Raw genomic sequence first — 27,942 nt, 5'->3', positions numbered from 1 at the left:
TCTTTGTATCTTATTTCATTCATCAAGCTACTTAACACCTTGTTGTAATACAATTTTTTTATTATTTACTATTGTTATATACTATATTTTTTCGACTTATTTTGTATATAATGCGTTGGCAGCAGGCTTTATGTAAACAACACAAAGATGATGCATTAAAGTGTTTTAATGGAAATGTAATAGAAACCCAGACACAGGCACACAGAGGCCGGTAGAGGTGAGTAGGGTGGGATCTGCCGCTCTCGCGGGAGGGATCGACTCTCGTCTGTTCCGCTTCATTCCTCCCGCTGCACTGAGTGTCACGGATCTCTAACTAGTTGTGTGTTTGTGTGACCAGCGGAATGAAGCGCAGCTCATGAGGAATCCGCTCGCTTCACAAGTTCTTCTGGAGTTCTCCATCCGGTCCGACAGTGAAGATGAGCGGAGAAGATTCAGACGTTCCTCAGGATCTGCTGGGTAAGAAACTTCAGCCTCTGAACACACACACACACACACACACACACACACATCAGCACGATTACATGTGAGACGCTGTGAGTCGCTGAAACTTGTGTTTGTGATCACTTCCTCAGAAATCATAACAAGTTTTGTTTTCAACGCTCGAATGATTTCAATAAACAGACACTTTATTACCGTTAAAGTATGTTAGTTGTGGGCGGGGCCAGTTCAAACCCCGCCCACACCTGAGAGCGTCTTGTCTTCACCTGAAGCGAACAGCGCGACGCGACAAAATAGATAAAGTCTGTAATAAGTAATTTGCAGTGGATTCGGCGCGACGCGACGGTAAAAAGACGCCCTTCTGTTTCTCATATATAAGGCAACAAAATAAAGGCATATAAAATATTGTGAGGCAATAAAAAAGAAGTGAAAAAAAGAAGTGAAAGTTACAGAGAACAAATAACAAAGAGCCTATGAATATATGTGACCCTGGACCACCAAACCATCATTAGGGTCAATGTTCTGAAATCTGAAGGCTGGATAAATATGGAAACCATATGGTTTGTTAGGACGATATCTGGCTGAAATACAACAGTTTGAGAATCTGGAATCTGAGGGTGCAAAAAAGTCAAAATACGGAGAAAATCACCTTTAAAGTTGTTCAAATGAAGTTCTTAGCAATGCATATTACTAATCAGAAATTACGTTTTGATATATTTGCGGTAGGAAATTTACAAAAATATTTTCATAGAACATGATCTTTACTTAATATCCTAATGATTTTTGGCATAAAGGGAAAATCGATCATTTTGACCCATCCGATGTATTTTTGGCTATTGCTACAAATACACCCGTGATACTTAAGACTGGTTTTGTGCTCCAAGGTCACTTATGTGTATCAAATGGATAATATATATACATGCAAATATTATATATAATTTTGTACATTTTAAAATATATGTATTTAGCATTTGATGTATATATTCATAGGCTCTATATATACATATATAAACAACATAAATAAATAATTAAGAATCTGGTTTTAATCTCTAGTAAGCCATTCCATCCACATTTGGTTAAAGCTGAATATATTTTGAGTTTCAAAAATATATTTCATTGAGCGTTACTGTTTACTATATATTTATTTTACATTTAAAACACATTTTGGCAAATTCTTTAAATATACAGTATATATTTTTGCTGTGGATTCAGAAGTTTTGCTTTACCCATAGATGTGGTATGAGCTTCTCAAACAAACATCAGTTTCAGCCGAAAATAAACACAGTGAATGAACACCATCATGTTTTATGGTGACAGGCCTCATTAGAAGTTGTCATTTATTTATGAGGAGATGATTACTTAATCTCAGATGTTTCTTCCAAAGATTTTAATAAAACTAGACCAAAATGAGTCACTAGCTGTCATCCAGTAAGAGTTTAGAGCTACAAAATGAATCTGATCATCTGATGAGAACTGTTTGAGTACATATTTAGATCTCAGACTTGATTGGTGTGTTGAGATCTCTAAATGAGACGCGTGTCAGATTACTTGGGTTGTTTTCTCAGGAGAAACATCTGAGGAGAAGCATTTGCTGTTTAGGGGAAACAACTGAGATCTCGTTAATCAATGTTCCTTCATATGATCATCTGATTCATGTGATTTGATCAATTTTGCCTCCCTTTGAATGGAATCATGAGAAGATCCAGCACTTCTCTGAATTGATCATGTTGGAAAATAATATTTCAGAGAGATTCTGTGTGTGTGTGTGTGTGTGTAGAGAGCGTTCAGGATGCTGTCGGGCAGCAGGTGAAGCTGTGTTTCCTTAAGAAGGTGAACCTGGAGGTCAAAGGTGACAAAGTGGAGAGCAGAATCCTGGTGAGTTAAATGACACTCAACGTAATATTAAAAGGAATAGTTCAGCCAAAAATGAAAATGTGCTAAAAATGTGCTTACCTTTAGGCCATCCAAGATAAGGGTTTTGTAGAAATGTGTCATTCCATCACTGTCTCACCAATGGATCCTCTGCAGTGAATGGGTGCCATCAGAATGAGAGTCCAAACAGCTGATAAAAACATCACAGTAATCCACAAGTAATCCACACCACTCCAGTCCATCAGTTCACATCTTGAGAAGACAAAAGCTGAAACAAATCAATCATTAAGACATTTTTAACTAAAATACATTGAGTTCATAATCCATAATAACACTTCCTCCAGTGAAAAAGTGGTCTGGTGTGAATCAGGAAAGAAATCTGCACAGATTAATCAGTATTTTCAAGCCAAAACAGCTCTAAACAAATATGTGGCTGGATTTTGATGTGAGATGGACTTTTTCACTGGACGAAGTGTTATTATGGATTATTGACTCACTGGTATTTTAGTTAAAATGTCTTGATGGATTTGTTTCAGCTTTTATCTTCTCAAGATGTGAACTGAAGGACTGGAGTGGTGTGGATTACTTGTGGATTATTGTGATGTTTTTATCAGCTGTTTGGACTCTCATTCTGACGGCACCCATTCACTGCAGAGGATCCATTGGTGAGACACTGATGCGATGCTACACTTCTCCAAATCTGTTTTCATAAACAAATTTTCTTGTTTTTTTTACCTATTCTGATCAATACTAAAAGCAGACTTCATTTCTTTCATGCGAGGTATCATTTTGTTTTTGTTTCTTCTGTTTTTTGTGTGTTGGTCGTGTTTTAGTGTGTCAGACAGACAGATTGAGGAGGGTTTGCAGCTCATGTGTTTTTGTTGTGAGGTTTTGTCTTCATACAGTGAGTTGCAGGGAGTGTCTGAGAAGTTCCTCATTGTAAAGTTCAGCTGTGGTATTTACACATACTTACCCTCATTTTCCTGTCCTGACATGACAGAGTTCTGCTCCTCTAGGCATGAAAACACACACACACACACTATTTGCATTCCAGATAATTTCACAAGATTTTGCAAGAAACTCACATCTTTTAGTCATGAAGTTTGTGTCTTATTTCTTGAGCCCAACTCACTATAGCTCATTAGTTTCTAAATGAATGTGCAGCAGGACGGTTTACCTGGTTACAGTCAGGCTACACTAACTCTAGTTAATATTCAGCTGGAAAAAAAGAATCTGTGTGGGTTTTGTTGCTGATTACAGCGATACATAATTACAGCATTGATTCAGATTTGCATGCTGTTATAAAATGCTGAAGAAAGCACCCTAGTGAACACACATGACTTTTTAAAGCTTAACTGTTTTTTTTTCTTGAGCACATGTTCTGTGCAATAACAATACAGCATGCATAAACGTTTAGTAGGCAGAACAAAGAGAATAATAATAATATAATTTTATTATTATTATAAAACCCCAAAAATAGTTTTTTATTTATAAAATGATTAAGGTTATTATTTAAACACGGTGTCACACTGACATCATAATGTGTGTCTGAATACATCATAATGATTTTTTAAAAATACCTTGATTTAGTTATATGTTAATTACTTAATTATAGCTGTGATTTAAATGGTAAATATAACATTTTCATAAAAACATTAAACTTTTGATAAAGAAAAAAATAATCTTTTAAATACTAAACTAAAACCAGCCAGTAGGTGTCAGCAAATCTTAACAAGTGAGTCATTGAATCATTTACTCAGTCGATTCAAAGCGATTGATTCATTCAAACAAGTGACTCAGTCGAGGATTGTAAAACGTGACTTCTCCTCGACGTTGCTCTGATTGGCTGATAATCATGTTCATGTGACGCCTTTCAATCCCCGTGATTTTTAATGTTCATGAGCTCTTTGCAATTCGACCTAAATGAGTTGAGCTGTTAAAGATGAGAGGACTAATAACACAGCAAACAATTAATGCACTGAAATGTCAGCACATTCTGTCACATCTGAGAAAACAGACTTTATGTGAGACACCATGCTTGGCTTTAATTAGTTTGTTAATATTAAAAATCAAGTATTATAGTGTTAATGGCTTGTTGACAGTGTTTGATTCAAATTCTGTTTTTCTCATTATAAAATGTTGATCAAAATATTACAGTAATATAACATTTTAAACACTTTGCCTACTAGATTAACAACAATTTTACACAAAATTGGATTAAAATATAAAATAACTGTATTCCTGTGATCAGTGTTGGGGTAAGTTACTTTTAAAAGTAATGCATTACAATATTGAGTTACTCTCTTATGTTACTTAGTTACTTTTTATGGAAAGTAATGCGTTATTTCAATCAATAAATGGGGGGAAAAGTAACTGCCATTACTTATTTGAAAAAAGTAACTCAGATATTTTCCTGTCAGTTAAAAAGTAATGCGTTACTTTACTAGTTACTTGGAAAAAGTAATAATATTACGTAACTTGCATTACTTGTAATGCGTTACCCCCAACACTGCCCACAGTGATAAATGATTAACACTTTCTGAATTGAGCATGCAGTCTAATAAGGTCATGTGATAGCGTAGCATACTAATGTTTGAAGTGTGCATCGCTGGACAATTTATTCTGTTTTACCTACAGTACTTGTGAGATTTTGTTTCAGTTCTCTATTTTTTCTTGTTTATCTCACAATTAAGTTTTTTTTGCAATTCTGAAAAAAAAATGTCAGAATTGTGAGATGAAAAGGTTGCAAAAATATATATTTTTTAAATCCATGGCAGAAAAATATGTCAAAATAGTGTGTGGAAAAAAGTCAGATATGTGAGATGTAAATCTGTGATCATGGTTTTGTAATGTGAAATTGCAAGATATAAATATGCCATTCTGAAAAAAGTATAGTAACCTTTTTTGTTATTTATACTGTGACCAAGAAAAAACAAAAACACAAAATTGATAAATATTACTATTTTATTCTGTGGGAGAAATAAGCTATTATTTTAAAAATGTTTTACTAAAGGAGAAGTCCACTTCCAGAACAAATTTACAAATAATGTACTCACCCCCTTGTCATCCAAGATGTTCATGTCTTTCTGTCTTCAGTCGTGAAGAAATTATGGTTTTTGAGGAAAACATTTCAGGATTTTTCTCCATATAATGGACTGATATGGTGCCCCGAGTTCGAACTTCCAAAATGTAGTTTAAATGCAGCTTCGAACGATCCCAGCCGAGGAAGAAGGGTCTTACCTAGCGAAACAATCTGTCATTTTCTAAACAAATTAGAATTTGTATACTTTTTAACCTCAAATGTTCATCTTGTCTAGCTCTGCGTGAACTCTGTGTCATCCGGGTCAGTACAGTTAAGGTATGTTGACAAACTCCCGTCTTGTTTTCTCCTCTAACTTCAAAATCGTCCTACATCGCTGCAGAAGTACCGACCCAGTGTTTACGAAGTGAACATGCAAAGAAGATCAAACACCCTTTACACAAAAAAGGTATTTCAGCGATGTAGGATGATTTTGAAGAAAAAATATAAAAAATATAATTTCTTTATGACTGAAGAATAAAAGGCATGAACATCTTGGATGACAAGGAGGTGAGTACATTATATGTAATTTCTTGTTCAGGAAGAAATGCTCTAATTGTTCTCTGTTCTCTCCACAGGCTCTGGCTCCTCATCGAGTTTTTCTTCTGAGTACACGAGTCCCTGCTAAAGTGAGTTTGTGTGTGTGTGTGTGTGTGTGTGTGTGTGTACTAGTAATCCAGTAATACCAGTAAATTTTGTCCTTGTGGGGACATTTTTTGGTCCCCATGAGAAAGCAAGCTTATAAATCATACAGAATGAAGAAAATACAGTTTGTACAGTATAAAAACCATTACGCCTATGAAATGAACCCTTAATGATAGGAATACCTGTGTGTGTGTGTGTGTGTGTGTGTGTGTGTGTGTGTGTGTGTTTATCTTCTCTGTGGATCTGCACACGTTCAGGCCTGTAGATTCACTCAGTCTGTAGCAGTAATTTCTGTGTGTTTCTTCTGTATTTGAATGTTTGCATGTGTGATATTATGTTTTTTGTTTAGTGGTGCTGTTTGTTCAGGATCTGTAGTCTTTCAGTCTGTCATCTGTAGTTTCATCATATGTTTGTTTGTCCTTCAGGTGGATCAGTCCTTCAGCATCTTTGACATTCAGAGCATCAGCAGCGTCAGACAGAAACAGGTGAACATCAACTATCACAATCAGAACAGCCTTAATGACATGTTCACTTACATAACCAAAAACTAAACAACATGTGCACAATAATGAAAAAAAAACAGTACAAACTGTAAAGTTATGAAATATTATTACAGCTTCAAAGAGCTGTTTTCTGTGAATCTATTTTAAAATGTAATTGATTTCTGTAGATTTTCAGCATCATTACTCCAGTCTGTCACATGATCCTTCAGAAATCATTCTAATATACTCAACAAACATTTCTGATCATTAGCAATGTTAAAAACAGTTGTGCTGCACAATATTTTTGTGGATGTTAATTATTGTGTCTTTTAGCCCCAACAACGGGCGCTTTTTACCCCTAAAACCATACTTTTACATATTCTTTCGTAATTTAAAAACCGTTGCTTTAATTATCTTTAGCAAAACTGAAAATCATTAAGAAGACCTTTGTCTCAAGATATGTATTCAAGAATTTTAGCGATTCTCATTTGCTACTTAAATCTACAACATTTTTTAAAAAAAAACATTAAATATTAGATCAAGTAAGCACAGATTTGTCATGCATCAGCCAAACTTGCACGTGTATGTTGAAAAGCGGATGTTTTGGAAAGTGCTACACCATGTTTTTCTGCCATCTAGTGGTTTAGAGGAAAATAATATCAAAAGTGCTCTTAGCCCGTTGTACCCAGAGGTTGCGTTAACCGGAAATTGTCTGTCACTGAATTTTTTTTTATCAGTGACAGAAAAATCTGAAGGCCGTCCGTCATTTTGACAGATTACACTGAGGGTGATCAATTGTAAACCTGTAGCTGTAATTCCCACCCCTGTCCAGTTGGTGGCGAGTGCACTCCAGTCTGGCAGCAGAGCACGAGATCCAGAACAAAAACGAAACTGTCACAAATGTTTTCTTATGCGTTTTATTACACACAGGCGAGCACACAGAAGCTACAGTGATCTGCCACATTGAAGAGCCACAAAATAGTATTTATTGCTTGAATTTCCTAATGAAATGGACAGAATTAGAACTTTGTTTTATATCAAAAGTAACACAAAGTCTAACCTATTGCTATTTATTGGAAGGAAGACGCACTACAGTTCATTTATCAACTGACAGACCAACAGCATAGACCAAAAGATCAATTTTGATTTGATAATCAATACTGGTTAATATAATATATATATATATATATATATATATATATTTTTTTTTTTTAAATATATATAAAAAATATGTTTGTTTACCCAGCCCTAGCGTATTTTTTTTGTTTTTAAACATTGCGCTGTTGCCCTGTAGGTTCATGATTAAAAATGAAAATGTGAACAAAAATAAAAGCAATTAAATGTCTTATTCTAATTAAAATATGAAAATTAAAATGACGGGTAATAATAGAATATGATGGAATTTTTACGACCCAGTCTGTCAAAATGACGGACAATGTTAAAGTCTAGCGCAGCCTCTGATTCTACCCTACATTAAAGTGATCAAAAGTGACAGTAAAGACATTTATAATGTTACTGAATGTTTCCTATTCCATATAAATGCTGTTCTTCTGAACTTTCTGTTTCTCTGAACTAGTGTTATGTCATTCTGGATTCAGATGTAGTGCTTATAATGCTGTGATGGATGTCTGTCACCCTCTGCTGCTCATATTGTGCTATAACATATGTTTGTGTGTGTGTGTGTGTAGTTGCTGTTGGAATATGATAGAGGGCAGCTGTCTTTGAGACTCTCCTCTGATCAGGAAGCTGATGATTTTATTGCACAAATAGGAACAAACATTCAAGAGATTTGTCCAGGACTCGACCCGCTGTAAGACACACGTCCCCCCCTCTACACACACACACACACACACACACACACACACACACACAGTGACTCCATACATGCATATGTGTGTGTGTTTATTTCAAGTGTTTGTTTGTGTGTTTCAGGAGGGTGATAAAGAAGCTTGTATTAAAGCCAGTGGAGAGAGTCATAAGTTTACAGACACTCTGGGAAAATCACACTCCGGCAGAAGCAGGACCATGTGGTACACAAACACACACACGCACGCATGCACGCATACATGCATACACATAAACATACAAAAACACTCTCACATTCTACGTGTGTGCAGGTGGTTTCTCGCGTCTCTACTGGTGTGTGTGCGATCAGATGAACGTCCCGTACAGAGACGAGGTGCAGTGGGTCAGTACTATTCCGTTCTATTCTGTCCATCTCATCTTGTCTGTGTTTCAGTGTGTGTCTCACGGCTCTGTCTTTGTCTCTGAAGGACGTGGACACCATATATCTGTCCCAGGACACGCGGGAGCTTTGCCTGCAGGATTTCATACACCTGGACAACAGGTAACACACACACATCCTGTGACGCACCTGCTGTTACACATTGAGCAAACATTCACGGTGTGTTTGGTTGTTGTGTTCAGGGATCTGCTGGCCATCACTGCTGCTCTGGAGCTCAACCAGTGGTTCATCAAACTCTCCATCAAGGACTTTAAACTGGTGATTGTGTGTCTGTGAGAATATGAAATGCTGCTGGAGGATGTGCTCGTACACTCATGATGTGTGTGTGTGTGTGTGTGTGTGTTTAGACTGCAGATCTGTGCGATCAGATACTGAGAGTTGTGTCTCGATCCACCAAACTAGAGGAACTGGCGCTGGACAACACTGGACTCAAGAGGTTAACACACACACACACACACACACACACTGAGTATATTCACATGCATGTGTCCTGTTTTTCACAAATGTCTGTTTTACTCTGTATTTGACCATTTCAGTGATTTTGCTCAGAAGTTTGCTGCTGCGTTGAGTCAGAATCAAAACTCAGCGTTACACACTATCAGTCTGACTAACAACTGCCTCGAAGATAAAGGTACAACACACAAACACACAGACACACAAACATACACGTGACCCTGGAGCAGTCATAAGTGTTCGTTTTGTGAAACTGAGAGATTTATACATCATCTGAAAGCTGAATAAATAAGCTTCCCACTGATGTATGGTTTGTTAGGACAATATTTGGCTGAGATACAACTATTTGAAAATCTGGAATCTGAGGGTGCAAAAAAATCTAAAATTAAGAAAATCGCCTTCGAAGTTGTCTAAATGAAGTTCTTAGCAATGCATATTACTAATCAAAAATTAAGTTTTGATATATTTACGGTAGGAAATTTACAAAATATCTTCATGGAACATGGAACTTAATATCCTAATGATTTTTGGCAAAAAAACGAAAATTGATCATTTTGACCCATACAGTGTATTTTTGGCTATTGCTACAAATATACCTGTAATACATAAGGTCCAGGGTCACATTTACCAGGGCTGAGAGATGTGGGGAAAAATCTAGTTATAATTTTACTGACAATAAATGCAGAAAAAATGTGCTTGCACTTGAGATGTAATAGCCCACATTCACACTGAACTCATTCAATATAACTAAAAGTTATAATTATTAATTAAAAGTTAAAAGTACAATAAAAATATTAATAATTTTATTATACAGTACAGGTGTTGTATGTTAAACCCAGGGATAGCATAGTTAAAACCATAAATGCATTTTCATTACTTGAAATCACTGTTATTTTAGTGTTACTAAATACTTATCTTTACAGTTTTATTATTTTTTTTCTATATTACTATTTAGATATAATTTATATTTGTTTTCAGGTTAGTAATTTTAGTGCCTAAACAGAAGATTTAATTTCAATTAACAAAAATGTTTTAATAATTGCAAAGATGATGACTTAAAATACACTAAACTACACTACAACTGAAAGAGAAAATAAGATACTAAAAAGAACCAGCTCCCAAAGCAACATTTTTCATTTTATTTCATTTTTTATTTTCATTTTTATGACTTGATGTACTTAAATAACAAAAGCTAAAACTGAAATAAAAGTATAAAAAGCTATATTAAAAATAAGCAAATAATAATAATTAAAATGAATACTGAAAACATAAAAAAATAAAAACTAATTCAAAATATCTTTAAAACTGTAGTAGAATGATACTAAAATAACATCAGAAAACTTTTATTTTGGCAGAAAAAGCTTTTGGGTCAATCCATTTCAAATGGTCCAAAACTTTTAATGTTACTTTACAATCTTGAATGTTTCTGATGTTTTTGAGTGATTACATCAGTGTTTTACTTTTAGTATTACTTTTTGTTTGTTTGTTTTTTTTTCAAGTGGCCATCTGTGTCATGTCACAACAAAGATGGTTATATGGACATTTCTGGATCTCTAGAGCACATGACTGACACTGACCACAGAAATTCCATACACATGATTTATACAGATCTAGAGCTGTAAGAATTTAAGACCGCTCTGACTCTGTGTGTGTGTGTGTGTGTGTGTGTGATTGACAGGTGCTGTGGTTCTGAGCTCTGCGCTGTCTAAACTCACACCTGGACTGAAACAGCTGGATCTGTCCAAAAACTCACTGTCAGCTAAAGGTGATCAAACAATCCATGCACATGTGCATTAAGTGTGTTTTGAAGGATGCATCAAGTTAATATACATAATTTTAATGCAAAATATTAATTTATGATTTGTATTTTCATGAGATTATTAGTATTTGTGTGTTTTCAGGTGTGAATGTTCTGGCTCAGTGTTTCTGTTCCACATCACTCACACACCTGAACCTGTCTGGAAACACACTCAAAGGAGACGACATGCCTGTACGTACACACACACGCACACATTCGCTCCCTCCATTTCTGATAATCCTTTAATGAAACTGAGTAAACTGAACCTTTCCTGTAGTTCAGTGTGCTGTGTGAATTTGTGTGGGTTTGTGTTAAGTTTTGTTGATGTGTTTGTAGCACCTGTGGAATTTCCTGTCTCAGTCCAACCGACTGCACACACTTGACCTGTCCAACAGCGAATGTTCCCTCGACCTGGTTAGACACAGACACACACACAAACACACACACACACACACACAAAACATTTTGTGTATTATACTGCAAACTGCTGACAGACAGTGTCTTCAGGTGTGTTCATCACTGCTGCGCGGTTCCCTCAAACACCTGACCGTTCTCAACCTGTCCAGAAGTGTCTTCAATTACAAGTACAACCCACACACGCACACGCACACTGTCACTCTGTCACACACACATGCTCAAATACACAGATGTTGACTTTTCTGCTGGATCCAGCTGTCTCAATCTGATATTCTGTGCTGCAGGAAAGGGAAAGAGTTTCCATCCTCCTTCAAGCAGTTCTTCAGCAGCGCTTTGTCTCTCCAAAACATCTGTCTGTCTGGAACCAAACTACCTGCTGAAGCACTCAAGTGAGTCTCCATCTGTCCATCCAGACTCATGATCATGATCTTCTGATGTTCTGCTCCTTTTCTTCTGGTGTCCCGATGATGTTCTGCTTCTTCTGATATCCTGCTCCTGTTTTGTTGATGTTCTTCTCCCATTCTCTTGATGTTCTGTTCTATTTATGTTGTCCTGATGTTCTTCTGTTTTTCTCCTGATGTTCTTCTACTGTTTAATGTCTTCAGAGCTCTGCTTCTGGGTCTGGCCTGTAACACTAACCTGCGAGATGTTTCTCTGGACATCAGCAGCTGTGAGGTACCACACTGAACCTTCTGCTGTGTCAGGTTGCTCTGCTCAGGTTGGAGTCTGTTGTGTGTTCCTCACACGTTCTTGTTGTTGTTTTTAGTTGCGCTCAGCAGGCTCTCAGATTCTGGAAGGCTGTATTGCAGAGATCCCGAACATCACCAGCCTGGACATATCAGACAATGGTTAATACACACACATACACACGCACAGAGGTGACATCTGCTGTTGTGTCGGTTCAGGACGATTGTGTTTTTGTGTTTTAGGCCTGGACTCGGATCTGTCCACGCTGCTTGTGTGGCTCAGGAAGAACCGCTCCATCAAACACTTGTCCATTGGCAGGAACTTCAGCAACATCAAAACCAAGTGAGACTCTGCAGCTTTAATTCAGTTTGGAATCATTCTAATGTGCCGATTCGCTGCTCAAGAAACATTTCTGATGGAGGATACAGTCTGAATGTGTTTGTGTGTTTTTCTGCAGGAATCTTGGGCAGGTTCTGGTTTCTCTGGTCCACATGATTCAGGAAGAGGATTCTGTGAGTCTGTAGATCTGTCATTTTTGAGATGCTTTGCTCAAGTTTCAGTCGTTTAACTCGTGTGTGTGTGTGTGTGTGTGTAGCCACTGGCGTCTCTGTCTCTGGCGGACTCACGTATCAAGGCGGATCTATCATTGGTGCTGAATGCACTTGGAGGGAACAGCAGTCTGACCCATCTGGACATCAGCGGGAACAGCATGGGTGACTTTGGGGCGAAGATGCTGGCCAAAGCTCTGCAGATCAACACCAAACTCAGGTGCCGCACACACCGACCACAGGAATGTCTGATATGCAGTAATGTACACAAATATACAGCAATTCAGTATGTGTGTGTTTCAGGACATTGATCTGGGACCGTAACAGTGTCAGTGCTCAGGGCCTGCAGGACGTGGCTGCTGCTCTAGAGAAGTGTGTTTGAGCTCTTCTTTAGCTTCAGATTCTGTGTGTGTCTGATCATCAGATTCACTGATGTTTGTCGATCATTGTCTGCAGGAATTACACCATCAGATTCATGCCGGTTCCCATCATAGATGCAGCGCAGGCTCTGAAGAACAATCCGGAGAAAACTGAAGATGCCCTGATGAAGGTCACACAGCACAAACATATGAAGAGTTCAGATGCAAAACCAGCTAAAAGCCATCTCGGTCAAAAATGAGATAATGACACTGAGTGAATGCTCCCGACACATAGTATACGTCCATCAAATACTTTTACTTCAAACTCGCTAGATTCCAGCCTCAGCCCAATCAGAAGTACCGGTACTTACATAGAAACTTACACAAAGTAGCCAGAAAGAAATGCTAATTTTAAAAAAATACGTCAGATGGATTTAGAGGCTTTTGCATCTGAACTCTTCATACACGAACATGCTCTAAACCTACAACAACAGGCTCCAAACATACTCAAACAAACTCTAAACATACACAGACACTCTCAAAACATTCACACTCTAAACACACTCTAAACATGCTCAAACATATACAGACACACTACAAACATACTCCAGACAAACACACTCTAAACTTACGCAAACATGCTCCAAAATTACGCAAACATGCTTTAAACACACAAACAGCCTCTAAACATACTCAAACATACACAAACATGCTCCAAACATACTCAAACATGCTACAAAGTTACACAGACATGTTCCGAAATTGCACAAATACACTCTAAACACACTCAAACATATACAAACACTCAAACATGCTCAGACATACACAATCATGCTCCAACTTACTCAAACACACTCTAAACTTACACAGACATGCTCCGAAATTACACAAACATGCTTTAAACATACACAGACATGCTCAAAACATTTACACTCTGAACATACTCAAACACACTCTAAACATGCTCAAATGTGTAAAACACGCTCAAGACATACTCAAACATATTTAAAACATGCTCCAAACATACTCAAACACACCCTAAACATACACAAACATGCTCCGAACATACTCAAACACACTCTAAACTTACACAAACATGCTCAGACATACACAAACATGCTCCAAACATACTCAAACACGCTCCAAAGTTACTCAAATACCCTCTAAACACACTCAAACATATACAAACACTCAAACATGCTCAGACATACACAAACATGCTCCAAACATACTCAAACATGCTCTAAACTTACACAAACATCCACAAAACATTCACACTCTGAACATACTCAAACACACTCTAAACATGCTCAAACGTATAAAACACGCTCAAGACATACTCAAACACACTCTAAACATACACAGACATGCTCACTTTTACACAAACACACTCCAGACATACTCAAACACAGTCTAAACTTATGCAAACATGCTCCAAAATTACACAAATATGGTTTTAACTCAGTATGCTCTAAACATACACAGACATGCTCAAAACATTCACAATCTAAACATACTCATACATACTCTAAACATACTCAAACACGCTCAAACATATACAAACATGCTCCAAACATACTCAGACATGCTTTAAAAACGCTCCAAACATACCCAAACATGCTTCAAACATGCCCAGACATGCTTTAAACATGCTCCAAACATACTTAAATAAGGTCTTACAGATGCCACAATTATGTAATCGTTCAAAGGCACAATTACGAAAAAAAAAAATCCACTTAACATTATTCTGCTTGCTTAAGATGTGTGTGTGTGGGGGTGGGGGGGTATACTAAAACACACTCAAAACACACAAGCACACTCTAAGCACCCTCAAACATACTCAAACACTCTCTAATCTTGCACAGGCATGTTCAAACATGCTCTAACATGCTCCAAAAATACGCAAAGTCCCCAAAGCTCTTTTTTCCTGTAATGTGCCTCCCATGATGCTTTTTGTGTGTGTGCAGATGGAGCAATATCTGCTGCGTAACCATGAGAGCAGGCGATACCTGCAGGAGCAGGCGTTCAGACTGCAGCAGGGCCTCGTCACCAGCACAACACAACAGGTGACTGAACAAATCTGCAGATTAGGTGACTGATGGGATGTATGTCTGTTCAGTATTCACTGTAACTGAAAACACAGAGTGTTTTTGATTTGTTGCTCACACATTAGGAAAATGGATGCATCTGCCAGTGGTGTGTTCATCCATGTGTGTGTGTTTGTGTTTGTGTAGATGATGGGGCAGGTGTGTGTGCAGGTCCAGGATCAGCTGAACTCTCTGTGCTTCAGTACGAGTGGCAGAGTTCAGAAGGACATAAAAACAGCCGAGAGCCTGATGAGAGACGCCAAGAACTCAACAACAGTGAGACACACACAACTCATGCCATAAACCTCTACTGTGTTTATGTGACGCTGTTTGTTATGACAAACCCCTCAAAGAATAAAAGCATGATGTGCTTTATTGAAGCAGCCCTTCATGTTCATGTTTGTAAGCCAAGTTTTGTGTCTCTCTCTGTAGCTGCTGCGCAGTCTGTATCACCTGCGCTCAAGTGGGCGAGGGACAGGTGGCAGTGATGGATCTGCAGGTGTGTGTGTGCAGCAGGTGCAGGAGAAACTGTGTTCAGTGGCAGGCGAGATCAGTGAGCTCATAGACCAACAGCTGCAGGTACATGCATTACCATCATACTGACAGGCTGAGAAACATACTCAAACATATACAAACACGCTCCAAACGTCTTTAAACATGCTTCAAACATTCTCAAACATACAAAAACACACTCCAAACAAACTCAAACATGCTCAAATATACACAAACATGCTCCAAACATACTCAAACATGTTTTAAACATGTTTAGAGGTACTCAAACATGCTTCAAACATGCTCAAACATGCTCAAATATACACAAACATGCTCCAAACATACTTAAACATGCTTCAAAAATGCTCAGACATACTCAAACATGTTGAAACATGCTCAAACATACACAAACATGCTCCAAACATACTCGAACATGTTTCAGACATGTTCAAACATATACAAATGTGCTCAAACGCACTCTAAACTTACACAAACACACTCCAAAATTACTCAAACACACTCTAAAGTTACACACACACATATGCTTTAAACATACTCTAACACACTCTGATGTGTGTGTTCAGGGTTTGCTGGTGTCCATGTTGGATACGGCTCAGAGCGTGTGTCCTCATATCATGCAGCAGGCGCGTCTGCGTGAAGATCTTCTGCGGACCAGCGAGGGGAGGACGAGTGTGTCGAAGGCCTTCATCACCGCCACGCTGCTGGAGCAGTCGGCCATCGACATCATCAATAAAATCAGGTCAGCCACGTCTGAGCTGTGCTCGAGTTTACACCAGTATTATGGGTTAACTCAAGAATTTACAAATGTCAGATGAACCACCACTCAAATATTTACTGAGCTCATTATTTCGGCAATTTAACAACACATTCATGTGTTCATGGTTCTGTGATGTCTGTTAATGATCACATGACATGCAGGTAAACTAATGAAGAATTTCATCTTTTTTATTGTTATATCAGAATTATGATATAATTATGAATTATGTATTATTTGGTATTTTATCATTTTTTTACTTGAAGCATTTAATCTTGCATTTTATAATTTAATTAATTTTTATTTTTTATTTTAAAATCATTTATTTATTTGAATGAATTTATTTCAATTTTAGTATAATATTTCAGTATAACATTGCAAGCATGCTTCAAACATACACAGACATGCTCTTAATGTACTCAAACACGCTTTAATCATACACAAACATGCTCCAATGATACTTAAAAACACTCTAAATATACTCAAACACACTCTAAACATACTCAAACATACTCAAGCATACACAAACACACTCCAACCATACTCAAACATACACAAACACACTCAAGCATACTCATACATACTCAAACACACTCTAAACAAACTCAAACACACTCCAAGCATACTCAGACATACTCAAACACACTCTAAACATACTCAAACATACACAAACACACTCTAAACATACTCAGACATACACAAACACACTCCAAGCATACTCAAACACACTCTAAACATACTCAGACATACACAAACACACTCCAAGCATACTAAAACACTCTAAACATACTCAGACATACACAAAACCACTCCAAGCATACTCAAACATGCTATAAAACACTTTAAACATACTCAAACACACTCCAAGCATACTCAAACATACTCAAGCATACACACTCCAAGCATACTTAAACATGCTATAAAACACTCTAAACATATTCAAACACACTCCAAGCTTACTCAAACATACTCAAGCATACTCAAACACACTCTAAACATACTCAAACATACACAAACACACTCCAAGCATACTCAAACACACTCTAAACATACTCAAACATACACACACTCCAAGCATACTCAAACATGCTATAAAACACTTTAAACATACTCAAACGCACTCCAAGCATACTCAAACATACTCAAACACACTCTAAACATACTCAAACATACACACACTCCAAGCATACTCAAACATACTCAAGCATACACACTCCAAGCATACTTAAACATGCTATAAAACACTCTAAACATATTCAAACACACTCCAAGCATACTCAAACATACTCAAGCATACTCAAACACACTCTAAACATACTCAAACATACACACACTCGAAGTATACTCAAACATACTAAAACACTCTAAACATACACAAACACACTCCAAGCATACTCAAACATACTCAAGCATACTCAAACACACTCTAAACATACTCAAACATACACAAACATAAACACTCGAAGTATACTCAAACATACTAAAACACTCTAAACATACTCAAACATACACAAACACACTCCAAGCATACTCGAACATACTCAAGCATACTCAAACACACTCTAAACATACTCAGACATACACAAACAAAATCAAGCATACTTAAACACACTCTAAACATACTCAAACAAACACACTCTAAACACACTGAAACACACACAAACACACTTCAAGCATACTCAAACACACTTTAAACATACACAAACATGATCCAAGCATTTATTATTTAATTTTAGGTCATTTTAATTTCATTGTTCATTTTTATTTAGCATTTTTATGGTTTAATCCTTTTTTTTAAGTGTTTTGTTTTTATTTTAAAATATTTTAATTTGACCCCATTGGTCAGTCGTATAATACTTTGCATTTTTATTGCTTAATGTTGGAACTCACACTATCACTTTGAAGGGTTAACAAATGTGTGTGTGTGTGTGTGTGTGTGTGTGTTTGTGTGTGTTTGTTTTCAGTGAGGTGAAGCTTAGTATGGCGTCATGTCTCTCTGATTACATCACTGATGAGATCCTACAGTCTCTCTCTCGCTCTCAACAAACACTGGTGAGATTTACACTCTAATAACTACAAGATATCACAGTGTACATGTGTGTGTTTCATTTGTGTGTGTGTGTGTGTGTGTGTGTGTGTGTCTGTCAGGCGGGTCACCTGAGCAGAAAAGGACAGCAGCCACTGCTTCATCAAGACTCACAGGAGACAGAAGTTATAGATGAGAGAGAAATACAGACAGATAACATGATACAACCAGAACAGCAACCACAGGTACACACACACACAGTCTCACACACTTTGTTAATTTTTAAAGGTTTTATTTTTTAGTAGTATTTTATTATTTTTATTTTTTATTTAAGTTTTTATAGAATATTAGCGTTTTATGTTTATTGATTTTTATTTCAAAATCTTGTTCATTTGGCATTTTTATGATTTTAATCAATTTTAAAATAAGAACAATCAAAAATGATTTAAATCACAAAAAATGCAACATTCAAATACAGAATTTTAAAATGAAAACAGTAAAGTTTAATTATGCAATTTAATTTAGCAAGTATTTTGTTTTGATTCATTTATTTCTATCTATTGTTTAATTTAATATATTTTTTATTTTTAAAAAGTATATATTTTATGACTTAATGAATTATTTTATTTCCATTTTTTGTTTAACTTATTTATTGTATTTTTGTTTTTATTTTAAAAAGTGTAGATTTTATGATTTAAGTGTTTTATTTAAAAAAATTGTATTTTAAAATTAATTTGACATTTTAATAATTTAATTAATCATTAGCTAATAATTAAGTCAAGAACTTTTGACTATGTTTTATGTTAAAATTATGCATTTTAATTTAGCATTTTTATCATTTAATTTTAGTAAGTGTTTTACCGCTATGGAACTTGCTACACTTTTGCCTGCAATGAATAATACAGTGATGCTGGGCTCCAGAAACAACTCTGCTCATGCTGTATATGAGAATATTCATGAGTGTGAATGAGATCATATGAGATGCGTCTGTGTGTGTTTGGATCTCTAGCGGACGCAGAAAACCAAGAGGAAGAGCATTCACAGCCGGATGTTCAGACCCATGTCCGCTGCATTCGGTACGTGTTGAACACTTCATCAGTTATAACTAGTGTTTCTTAATTAATGATGATTAATTGTGTTTGTCAGAGCTGGGCTTTGATCTGTGTAAGGCCTTAGAGGACGTGTCCATCTGTGTGGACGATCTGCCACTGCCGCCACCCCTCTCGCCAACCCCGCCCTCTCCACCACCAGAGACCCCGCCCCCATCGGAGGCAGAGCAACAGCAGCCTCGGCCAATGAGCTTCAGCGACCTTCCCATGGGAGACACACCCACTCTACAGCACGTCACTAAATACAGGCCGCGGCGGACCAAGAAAGCCAAACCCAGCAGAGCCGCAGTAAGATAATAGAAAACACACATCTGTGTGTCAGCCACCACACATAGTGATCACTGAAATGAAGCTGAAGTAAAATAAGACGAAACTTTAAAAAAAGTTGCCTTGGCAACTAACTGAAATAAATTTATGCTGAAATGCTTACTAAAACGAAATCTGAAATAAAAATAAGTGAAAGCTAATTAGAAATAAATATAAAAAAGCTAATAAAAATGTCAAAAGCAAAATTACTAAAACCTAAAATTAACATAAAACCTTGAAAGCTAATTCAAAATATTAATAAACACTGTAATCATATGTAAATAACACTACAAAAATGCTCAAAATTTTGCATCTTACTGTATTATATGTCAGTTTTAACTGAGCAAAGAACAAAATAAATCAGACTGTTTTCATGTCTATAGGAATTATGGAATCAAAACACAATTAATATTCAGAAATATTCTTGATTTAGCTGCACTGACACTATCAGAACAAAACCTGAACTTAATGACTATTGTCTTCTGTAGAGCTGCTTTACAGCTGAATTCAATTTGTTTCAGAATTAATGAATTTTGTGACATTAACACCATTATGTTTATGTTTTATAAACGAGAAGCTGCTTTGAATCAATCTGCATTGTATAACGTGCTATAGAAACACACTGACTTGACTTGATGGGAATGAAATGTTTAAATTTAGTGGTGAAAGCTCACGAATCATCTCTATAGACCGACTAGTTCATTAAACGCCACGGTTTGGATGTTGTTCTCTGTGTCAGCCAATCAGCAAAGCCCCTGCGCAGGAAGTGGATGCGAGCAGCTCTGTAGATCAGCTGGACGAGGGCGTGCCGGAGTTCTTCTCCAAGAAGGTCACGAACATCAGCGTGAGGTGAGATGTGAGACGCGTGCCGCTGATCTGTGTACTGTGGCGTCTCTACTGACGTTCGCTGTGTCTGTAGGCTGAAAGAGTCTCGTCTGAGCGGCTTCTTCAGCAGCATCAAACAACGCGCTTCTGGTAAAGCCACGCCCACTAGCCCCACCCCCAGCACTACAGTCACCGTGACAACAGCCAAATCAGACGCCCCTCCCCCCGAGCAGGCCGTGACCTCGAGTGACCCCACACCGGCCTTGACCCCAGAGCCCGTAGCAGCACCTGTAGCTACAGAGGTCAAAGGTCACGCGCAGGAGGGCGCCAAACGCGGCGGTCCGCTGACGGGGCATCACATGGGCGTGAAGATGCTGGGCAACGACATGCTGGCCGAGATACGAGCCAAACAAGAGAAGCGCAAGAAGGTGAGTCTTGATGTCGTATTAACAGTTTAACAACACAATTAATTCTCATTTTAAGGGGTCTTAAATTTGAGGACAAAAAAAACAGTGATAATGTGATTATTAAAGATGATGATTGAATTAAATAACACTGCATGTTCAAAGTCAAAATGCACTGCTGTTGCACATTTCAGCATTTATGCCAAGCATTTGCTTATGAGTATGACAGTGTTTATGATTTTTATTGTAATATGTTGTAGATGATTTCATTCATGTCTGAATGATGGTTATTATTGTTAACTAAAACTAAAACCATAAAAAATTCATTTCATTACTTGGTGTAAAATAAACGAACTAAAATAATTTAAAAAATATTTATTTTATAAATTTGTTTAGCATTTTAATATAGTTTAAGTACTTAAATGACTAAAACTAAAAAAAATGACTATGAATGACTGTGAAATAAAAATTAATAAAGAAATACAGAAATGTGATGAAAACATGAAAATTAAACTTTGCTTTAAAATACAAAAATAAAAACTACAATAATGCAAAAATACAAAAAGCAATTAAAAATATTTTTTAAACAACACTGATGAGCAGCTGGTTGTAGTAAAGCATAGACATTTCAGAATAAAAGTCCCAGCGTATTTCAGGCTTTTTCTTTTAATTAAATGTCTTGCATTATGCATACTTTTTTTTCTGTATCTATGATTTAATTAATCTTAAACTCTGTCACAGAACATTACTTAACACATTTCAGCATCTATGAACACTACCAGTCAAACGATTTTTTTTGTTTTTTAAAGAAGTCTTTCAGCAAAAACAGTTCTGTGTTTTTCCTGTTTAAAATAATTGCTTTCTATTTAAATATGTTTTAAAATGTAGTTTATTCCTGTGATTTTAAAGCTAAATTTTGAGCATCATTACTCCAGTCACATGATCCTTCAGAAATCATTCTAATATTCTGATTTGCAACAGCTGAGTAGAATTTTTTCAGGTTTCTATGATAAATAGAAAGTTCAGAGGAACAACATTTATCTGCAATAGAAATCCGTTGTGGCATTATAAATGTCTTTGTCATTACTTTTGATCAGTTTAAAGCATCCTTGCTAATTAAAAGTAAAAATAAAAGTAAAAATAATAAAAAAAAATAAAAGATACTGACTCCAAGCTTTTGAATGGTGTAGTGTATAATGTTACAAAAGCTTTTTATTTCAGATAAATGCTGATCTTTGGATCTTTCTATTCATCAGAGAATCCTGAAAAAATGTACTCAACTGTTTTAAATATTGATAATAATAATAAGCAGCAAATCAGTATATTAGAATGATTTCTGAAGGATCATGTGACACTGAAGACTGGAGTAATGATGCTGAAAACTCAGCTTTGATCACAGAAATAAGTTACAGTTTAACAAATACTCGCATAGAAAACAGCTATTTGAAATCGTAAAAATATTTCACAATTTTACTGTTTTTGCTGTACTTTGAATCAAATAAATGCAGCCTTAGTGAGCAGAAAAGTCTTTAAAAAACATTAAAAATCTTACTGTACAAAAACGTTTGACAGGTGGTGTATATATTGAATAAAACATGTCTTTTTTGGTGTTTAGAGTATTTTAGCCTGTTTTGCAGTTGAATGTGAAACAACATTTAATTAATAAGTAAAAAAAATCTGAGATAATTCATTTCTGAGATTGTATGTGTCTTATATTGTTAAGTAAAAAGTATTGAATTTAATATAAAAAAACTGTCACTGACATGAGAAATCAGTGATGATGATGATGATGTGTGTCACTCACAGACAGGTGTTTCTCCAGCTGCAGCAGCTAAAACTGAAGCTCCTGATGAAGGTGCGTCTGTGTCTGTCACTCAGTGTCAGTTTCTGATGATGATGATGATGATGTGTGCATGTGAGAATCTGTGTAATCTGTGATTGAGCAGGACGAGATCATGGACACACAACGCCAGCGGTGAAGAAAGACGCTCGGGACGAACCTGCAGCCAACAAACTCAGACACACACCTGAACACAAGCTCACACCTGCAGCAACGCACACACCTCAACACACACCTCAACACACACCTCAACACACACCCACATCAGACTCCAGCCGTCCGTTCGTCTCGCTCAGCTCCTCTGACTCCATCAGTGAGTGAAACACACACACTCTCTCTCTCTCTCTCTCTCTCACACACACACACACACACATCTGACTCACTCATCATCATGTCTTCTGTTGTCCAGCTCCTCCTCCTCCTCCTCTGGCTCACGTCCCAGAATCCCCTGCTCTTCCGGCCCCGCCCCTGAGCCCGTGGGTGATGCTGTCAGTCACTGAGGGGGCGGAGCCGGGTCCTTTCACTCACAGCACAGAGGGAGGAGACTCACCTCCCCGTAAGTCCATCATTTCGTGTCAACTACCATGAAGCTCATTTCATATCAGAATGTTCCTAGTCACACTTACTGCGGGGTTTCTGGGGTTTTTTTAGACTGTGTATTTATGTAATCTGGTGTATGTGACCCTGGAGTCTTAAGTAGCCAACAATACACTGTATGGGTCAAAATGATTGATTTTCTTTTATGCCAAAAATCATTAGGATATTAAGATCATGTTCCATGAAGATATTTTGTAAATTTCCTACCGTAAATATATCGAAACTTAATTTTTTTTATAAGTAATGTGCATTGCTAAGTGCTTTATTTGGACAACTTTAAAGATGATGTTCTCAATATTTAGATTTTTTTGCACCCTCAGATATCTCGACCAAATATTGTCCTATTCTAACAAACCATACATCAATGGAAAGCTTATTTATTTATCTTTTACATGTTTTTGTGTGCAGCTCTGGAGTCTCCTGCAGACGTAAGTGTGTTCGACACACACACATCACACACGCTGACGGTCAATCGCTCCATTTCCTGCGTCCACCCCAGGACTGACCCGGAGGACGCCGACGCCGACCGCCAGCGCTCACGGTCCGTCCCCTCAGCCGCTCCGGCCAATCACGTCTCCTGATCACTCTGATTGACAGATGTCTCTCGTACTACAGCTTGTGAGCTAGATCAGTGCTCTCAGCCAGGGGGCCTCAAAAACTTAAAATTGTTTTTAAAGTTATGTTAGAAAAATTACATGCTTAAAGCACACTAAAAATATAATATGTAAACTGAAATCAAATTGTTTATTTTACCCTTAATCAGCTTGTAGTATCATTTTTGACCATTTGAATTTATTTTTGTATTTTGCTTTTTTAAATTAGTTTTTATCTTTTATTATTTTTAGTTCAGTTTTAGACTTCAAGTTACACTGTTGCCTTGGCAGAAATAAAATAAGTTTAAGATTTTTTAAAAATATGTATTTTTAGCTCATTTGATGTTTATTTCATTTCAAGTAACTTTTTTTAAATTATGACTCAGTATTAGTAATACCAAACTGAATCAGTATCTTCTGAAATGACTAAGTGAACTGTACCTACTTACCTATAATTAGTTTCTGTTAATAAAAAAAGTTTGAAACCAGTCAGCATTGTCAAAGTTAAAGCAGAAAGGCTGGAGAGAAATAAACAGTAAAACAGCTGAATGTGTTGTTGTTTTAAACATAATTCAACGTCTGTTTCTATGTGTATAAATAAGGTTAGTAAGCTCTGATCTGATGTTTCAAATGAATATACAATAAAAGAAAATGCTTTGATTACTAGAAACAGTATGTGGTCATAATCTTTCAGTATCTAACAAACAGCAGTGTTGGGGAAAGTTACTTGTAAAAATAATGCAATACAACACTGCGTTACTTAGTTACTTTTTATGAAAAGTAATGAGTTACATTACTTTTACGTTACTTTTGTGTTACATTTAAAATCTGTACATGGCTTGCATGTTTGATTTTAATATAAAAAGTTCTATTTTTAGCAAATGAATCAGCCTCAGGCTGAAGGAAAAGTAAATTCAAGTCTGTACAGAACGCAGGAGAATAAAGTTCAAACTTCAGCAATACAAACAATGAAGCACAAATGTTAGTTTATCTAAAGTCATTTTTCTTATTAGTATTATTGAACTGGATCATCAAAGGTCAGCAGCAAAATAAAATAAAATATAATGGGATTAAATACATTTAATTATTGCAGGTTTTTGTCATATTCTGTGTTTGCATTTCACTGTTTTAATTCTTTTTGACGAATTAGCTTGAATCTGTTTCCTTGGAAGAGAGATGAGTAAATGCATGTTCACATTTAGTCTACAACTACAGTAACATCATCAGTGTTTGGCATATTACTTTAAAAAAGTAATTAGTTATAGTTACTAGTTACTTCTCACAAATAGTAACTGAGTTTTCTGCCTTCACTAAAGTTGTGTTTATGTGCCTTCACACTAGAGTTTATGGTTTGTCCAATACTGGTATGCTGCACATCCATTTACATAAACTAAAAAAATATATTATATAATATATATAGTTATATATTATATATATAGTTATTATAAATAATTGTAACACTGCATTTCGTTGTCAGTAACGGTAACGGCTTTGTGATGGGGGAAACAGTAATTTGTTTGATTACTCATTACTGAAAAAAATAACGCCATTAGTAACGCTGTTCATTTATAACACCGTTATTCTCATCACTGATCATCATGTTCACACAGCGCACAGAACACCTCTGTACTTCTGATTTCTCTCAACAGGAGAAACAAAGTAACTGGCGTTACTTATTTAAAAAAGTAACTTGGATATTGTCTTGTAAATTAAAATGTAATGCACTGTAAAAAAAAAAAAAAAAACGGCAGCTGTGGTTGGCACAATTTTACTGTAAAATATGGTAGCAATGTTTTTGGTTTTACATTTTTTTCTTAAATTTACATTTAAATACTGTAATTTCATTAACTGACATAATGTTAATATTCCAACCTACTGAAGTACTGAAATCTGTTTTGTACCTGTCAATTTACGGTTATTCACTGTAAACTTTACGTTCTTTTTCCACCTCCGAAAACTGAATACTACCATAAAATTACATGCAATGTCCAATACAGTTTTTCACTGCATGTAGTAGAGGAACTTACTGTTAACTATTTAAAGGGGTCATCGGATGCCCATTTTCCACAAGTTGATATGATTCTTTAGGGTCTTAATGAAAAGTCTATAATATACTTTGGTTAAAAATTCTCAATGGTTTTGTAAAACAGCACCCTTTTTACCTTGTCAAAATCAGCTCTGCAAAAATCATCTCATTCTGAGGGGTTGTTCCTTTAAATGCAAATGAGCTCTGCTCGCCCCGCCCCTCTCTTCTCTCTGTGGAGTGACGAGCCTGTTTACTTTAGCCACGTTTAGCTGCTAAACTTCCTAACTACCACATTATAAGGAAAGGCGATTGCAGAGATTCATAAAAAAACCCTTATACTCACTTCTGCTGTAAGTGAAGCTGGATCACGAATGATTCGCGTGAACATAGACGGATATATGTAGATCGGGAGGCGCATTCCCTTCACAAACAAACGTAATCCACTGCATCTTCAGCGGCTCAGATGTCGGGAGTAAATGACGACCACTATGTTCATTATTACATCCAGCAGCACAGCACCTCAATCGCTCAATCAGAGATATTCTTGTCTAACTTACATCCCTGCTCCAGCATCGAAACATAGAAAGTTACTGGACTGTGACAGCTGGTCTGAGGTAAAACGTTCATGTCAATCAACTATTGTGGGAGTGGCCTCTGTGGGTGTGACGCCACAACGACAGGCATCTGAGAATGGCTCGATTTGAAAAAGGGGATATTATTTTTACAGATTAATTAAAAACCACTGCATGGATTTTTATCATTATAGGGTAGATTTGTACATACACTGACAACACACATTAATGTTCAAACAACATGAAAAAGTGAACTTAGCATGACCCCTTTAACAGGTTTTTACTGTAGCATTTTACTGTTAAATTCACTGTAATTTTTTACAGTGTGCGTTACTTTAGTTACTTGAAAAAAGTAATCTGATTACATAACTCGTGTTACTTGTAATGCGTTACCCCCAACACTGACAAACACTGTAAAGATTATTTTGTTTACAAAACATTATTGGATTAGTTTTACTAGAAAATACAATTTCAGTTTTTCTACAGAATTTCATATTTAAAAGGTAAATAGGGTAAAAAAAATATTAACTAATAGTTATCACCTTACTTACCCAGTTGATTAATTATTACATTGATAATTGCAAACATTTTTTGTATTAGAAGTTTTCTAAAATGTTTAAATATGCAAATTAGGCACAATTTAATAAAATATGTGTTAATTTGCATAAATCTTCAGTACAAAAATCTAAACACTGGATGAAGTCAGTTTCAAAATTCTTGTTTATTTATTTATTTATTTTTTGACATACTAGAGTCAAATGTTTTTTCAGAGGGAATTTTGGGTATCTCATTTTCTCACAGAAAACATTTTTTTTTTTTAACAATTCTTTGGGGACTAAAATGTTGTATAAAATCAAGCAAATTATATATGAACAAATCCTTCAGGATATAGACAAGGATTAAAATGTTTTGTGTGTAAGTGCTGCTAAAGTGTAGATTTATGTCTCAGTGTAGGAGAAAAGACTCATTTCGAGAAAACAGCCTTTAAAATATAGATTGTAATTGAAGTCTATTGACACAAATAGATAAAGTGTGTTTTGAATGATTTCTTTGAACTAGTCTAAAAAAAACACTTGACAGGTGCGTGAAAAAACAGCATTTTTGCCTGCAGTGTCTCCATTTAATTTAGCGCTACTGATTATTTGTAATTATTTGTGAAATTTACTAGCAGTTTCTTGTGTGTTTGGACCTGTACGTGATGTCCAGTTGAGTTTTTGATGATTATGGGGAGGGTTTAAGTTGTTAACAATGGTTTGTTGTCTCTAGA

The 27,942-nt window shown here is 36.3% G+C and overlaps 1 protein-coding gene across 1 annotated transcript; it reads left to right on the top strand.

Moving 5' to 3' along the window:
- The first annotated feature begins 240 nt into the window (after positions 1-240).
- LOC127182334 (F-actin-uncapping protein LRRC16A) lies at positions 241-24,622 on the top strand. Its single transcript, XM_051137597.1, has 37 exons — positions 241-456; positions 2,216-2,313; positions 5,968-6,018; positions 6,460-6,519; positions 8,205-8,326; positions 8,449-8,546; positions 8,634-8,704; positions 8,790-8,863; positions 8,944-9,019; positions 9,109-9,197; positions 9,298-9,392; positions 10,893-10,979; positions 11,116-11,204; positions 11,349-11,426; positions 11,520-11,596; positions 11,714-11,818; positions 12,035-12,104; positions 12,196-12,277; positions 12,359-12,458; positions 12,574-12,628; positions 12,712-12,884; positions 12,968-13,036; positions 13,121-13,214; positions 14,991-15,089; positions 15,258-15,386; positions 15,543-15,689; positions 16,187-16,362; positions 18,342-18,429; positions 18,526-18,648; positions 19,413-19,479; positions 19,550-19,800; positions 20,558-20,667; positions 20,738-21,071; positions 22,854-22,902; positions 22,994-23,200; positions 23,297-23,443; positions 23,893-24,622. The coding sequence occupies exons 1-37, from the start codon at positions 417-419 to the stop codon at positions 24,063-24,065; spliced, it is 4,053 nt and encodes a 1,350-aa protein (XP_050993554.1). The 5' UTR covers positions 241-416; the 3' UTR covers positions 24,066-24,622.
- The last annotated feature ends 3,320 nt before the right edge of the window (positions 24,623-27,942 follow it).

The sequence above is a fragment of the Labeo rohita genome, chromosome 19, assembly GCF_022985175.1.
Source record: "Labeo rohita strain BAU-BD-2019 chromosome 19, IGBB_LRoh.1.0, whole genome shotgun sequence".
NCBI lineage: Eukaryota > Metazoa > Chordata > Actinopteri > Cypriniformes > Cyprinidae > Labeo > Labeo rohita.
Note: the sequence above shows the minus strand (reverse complement) of the source record. Positions and strands in the feature narration are given on the sequence as shown.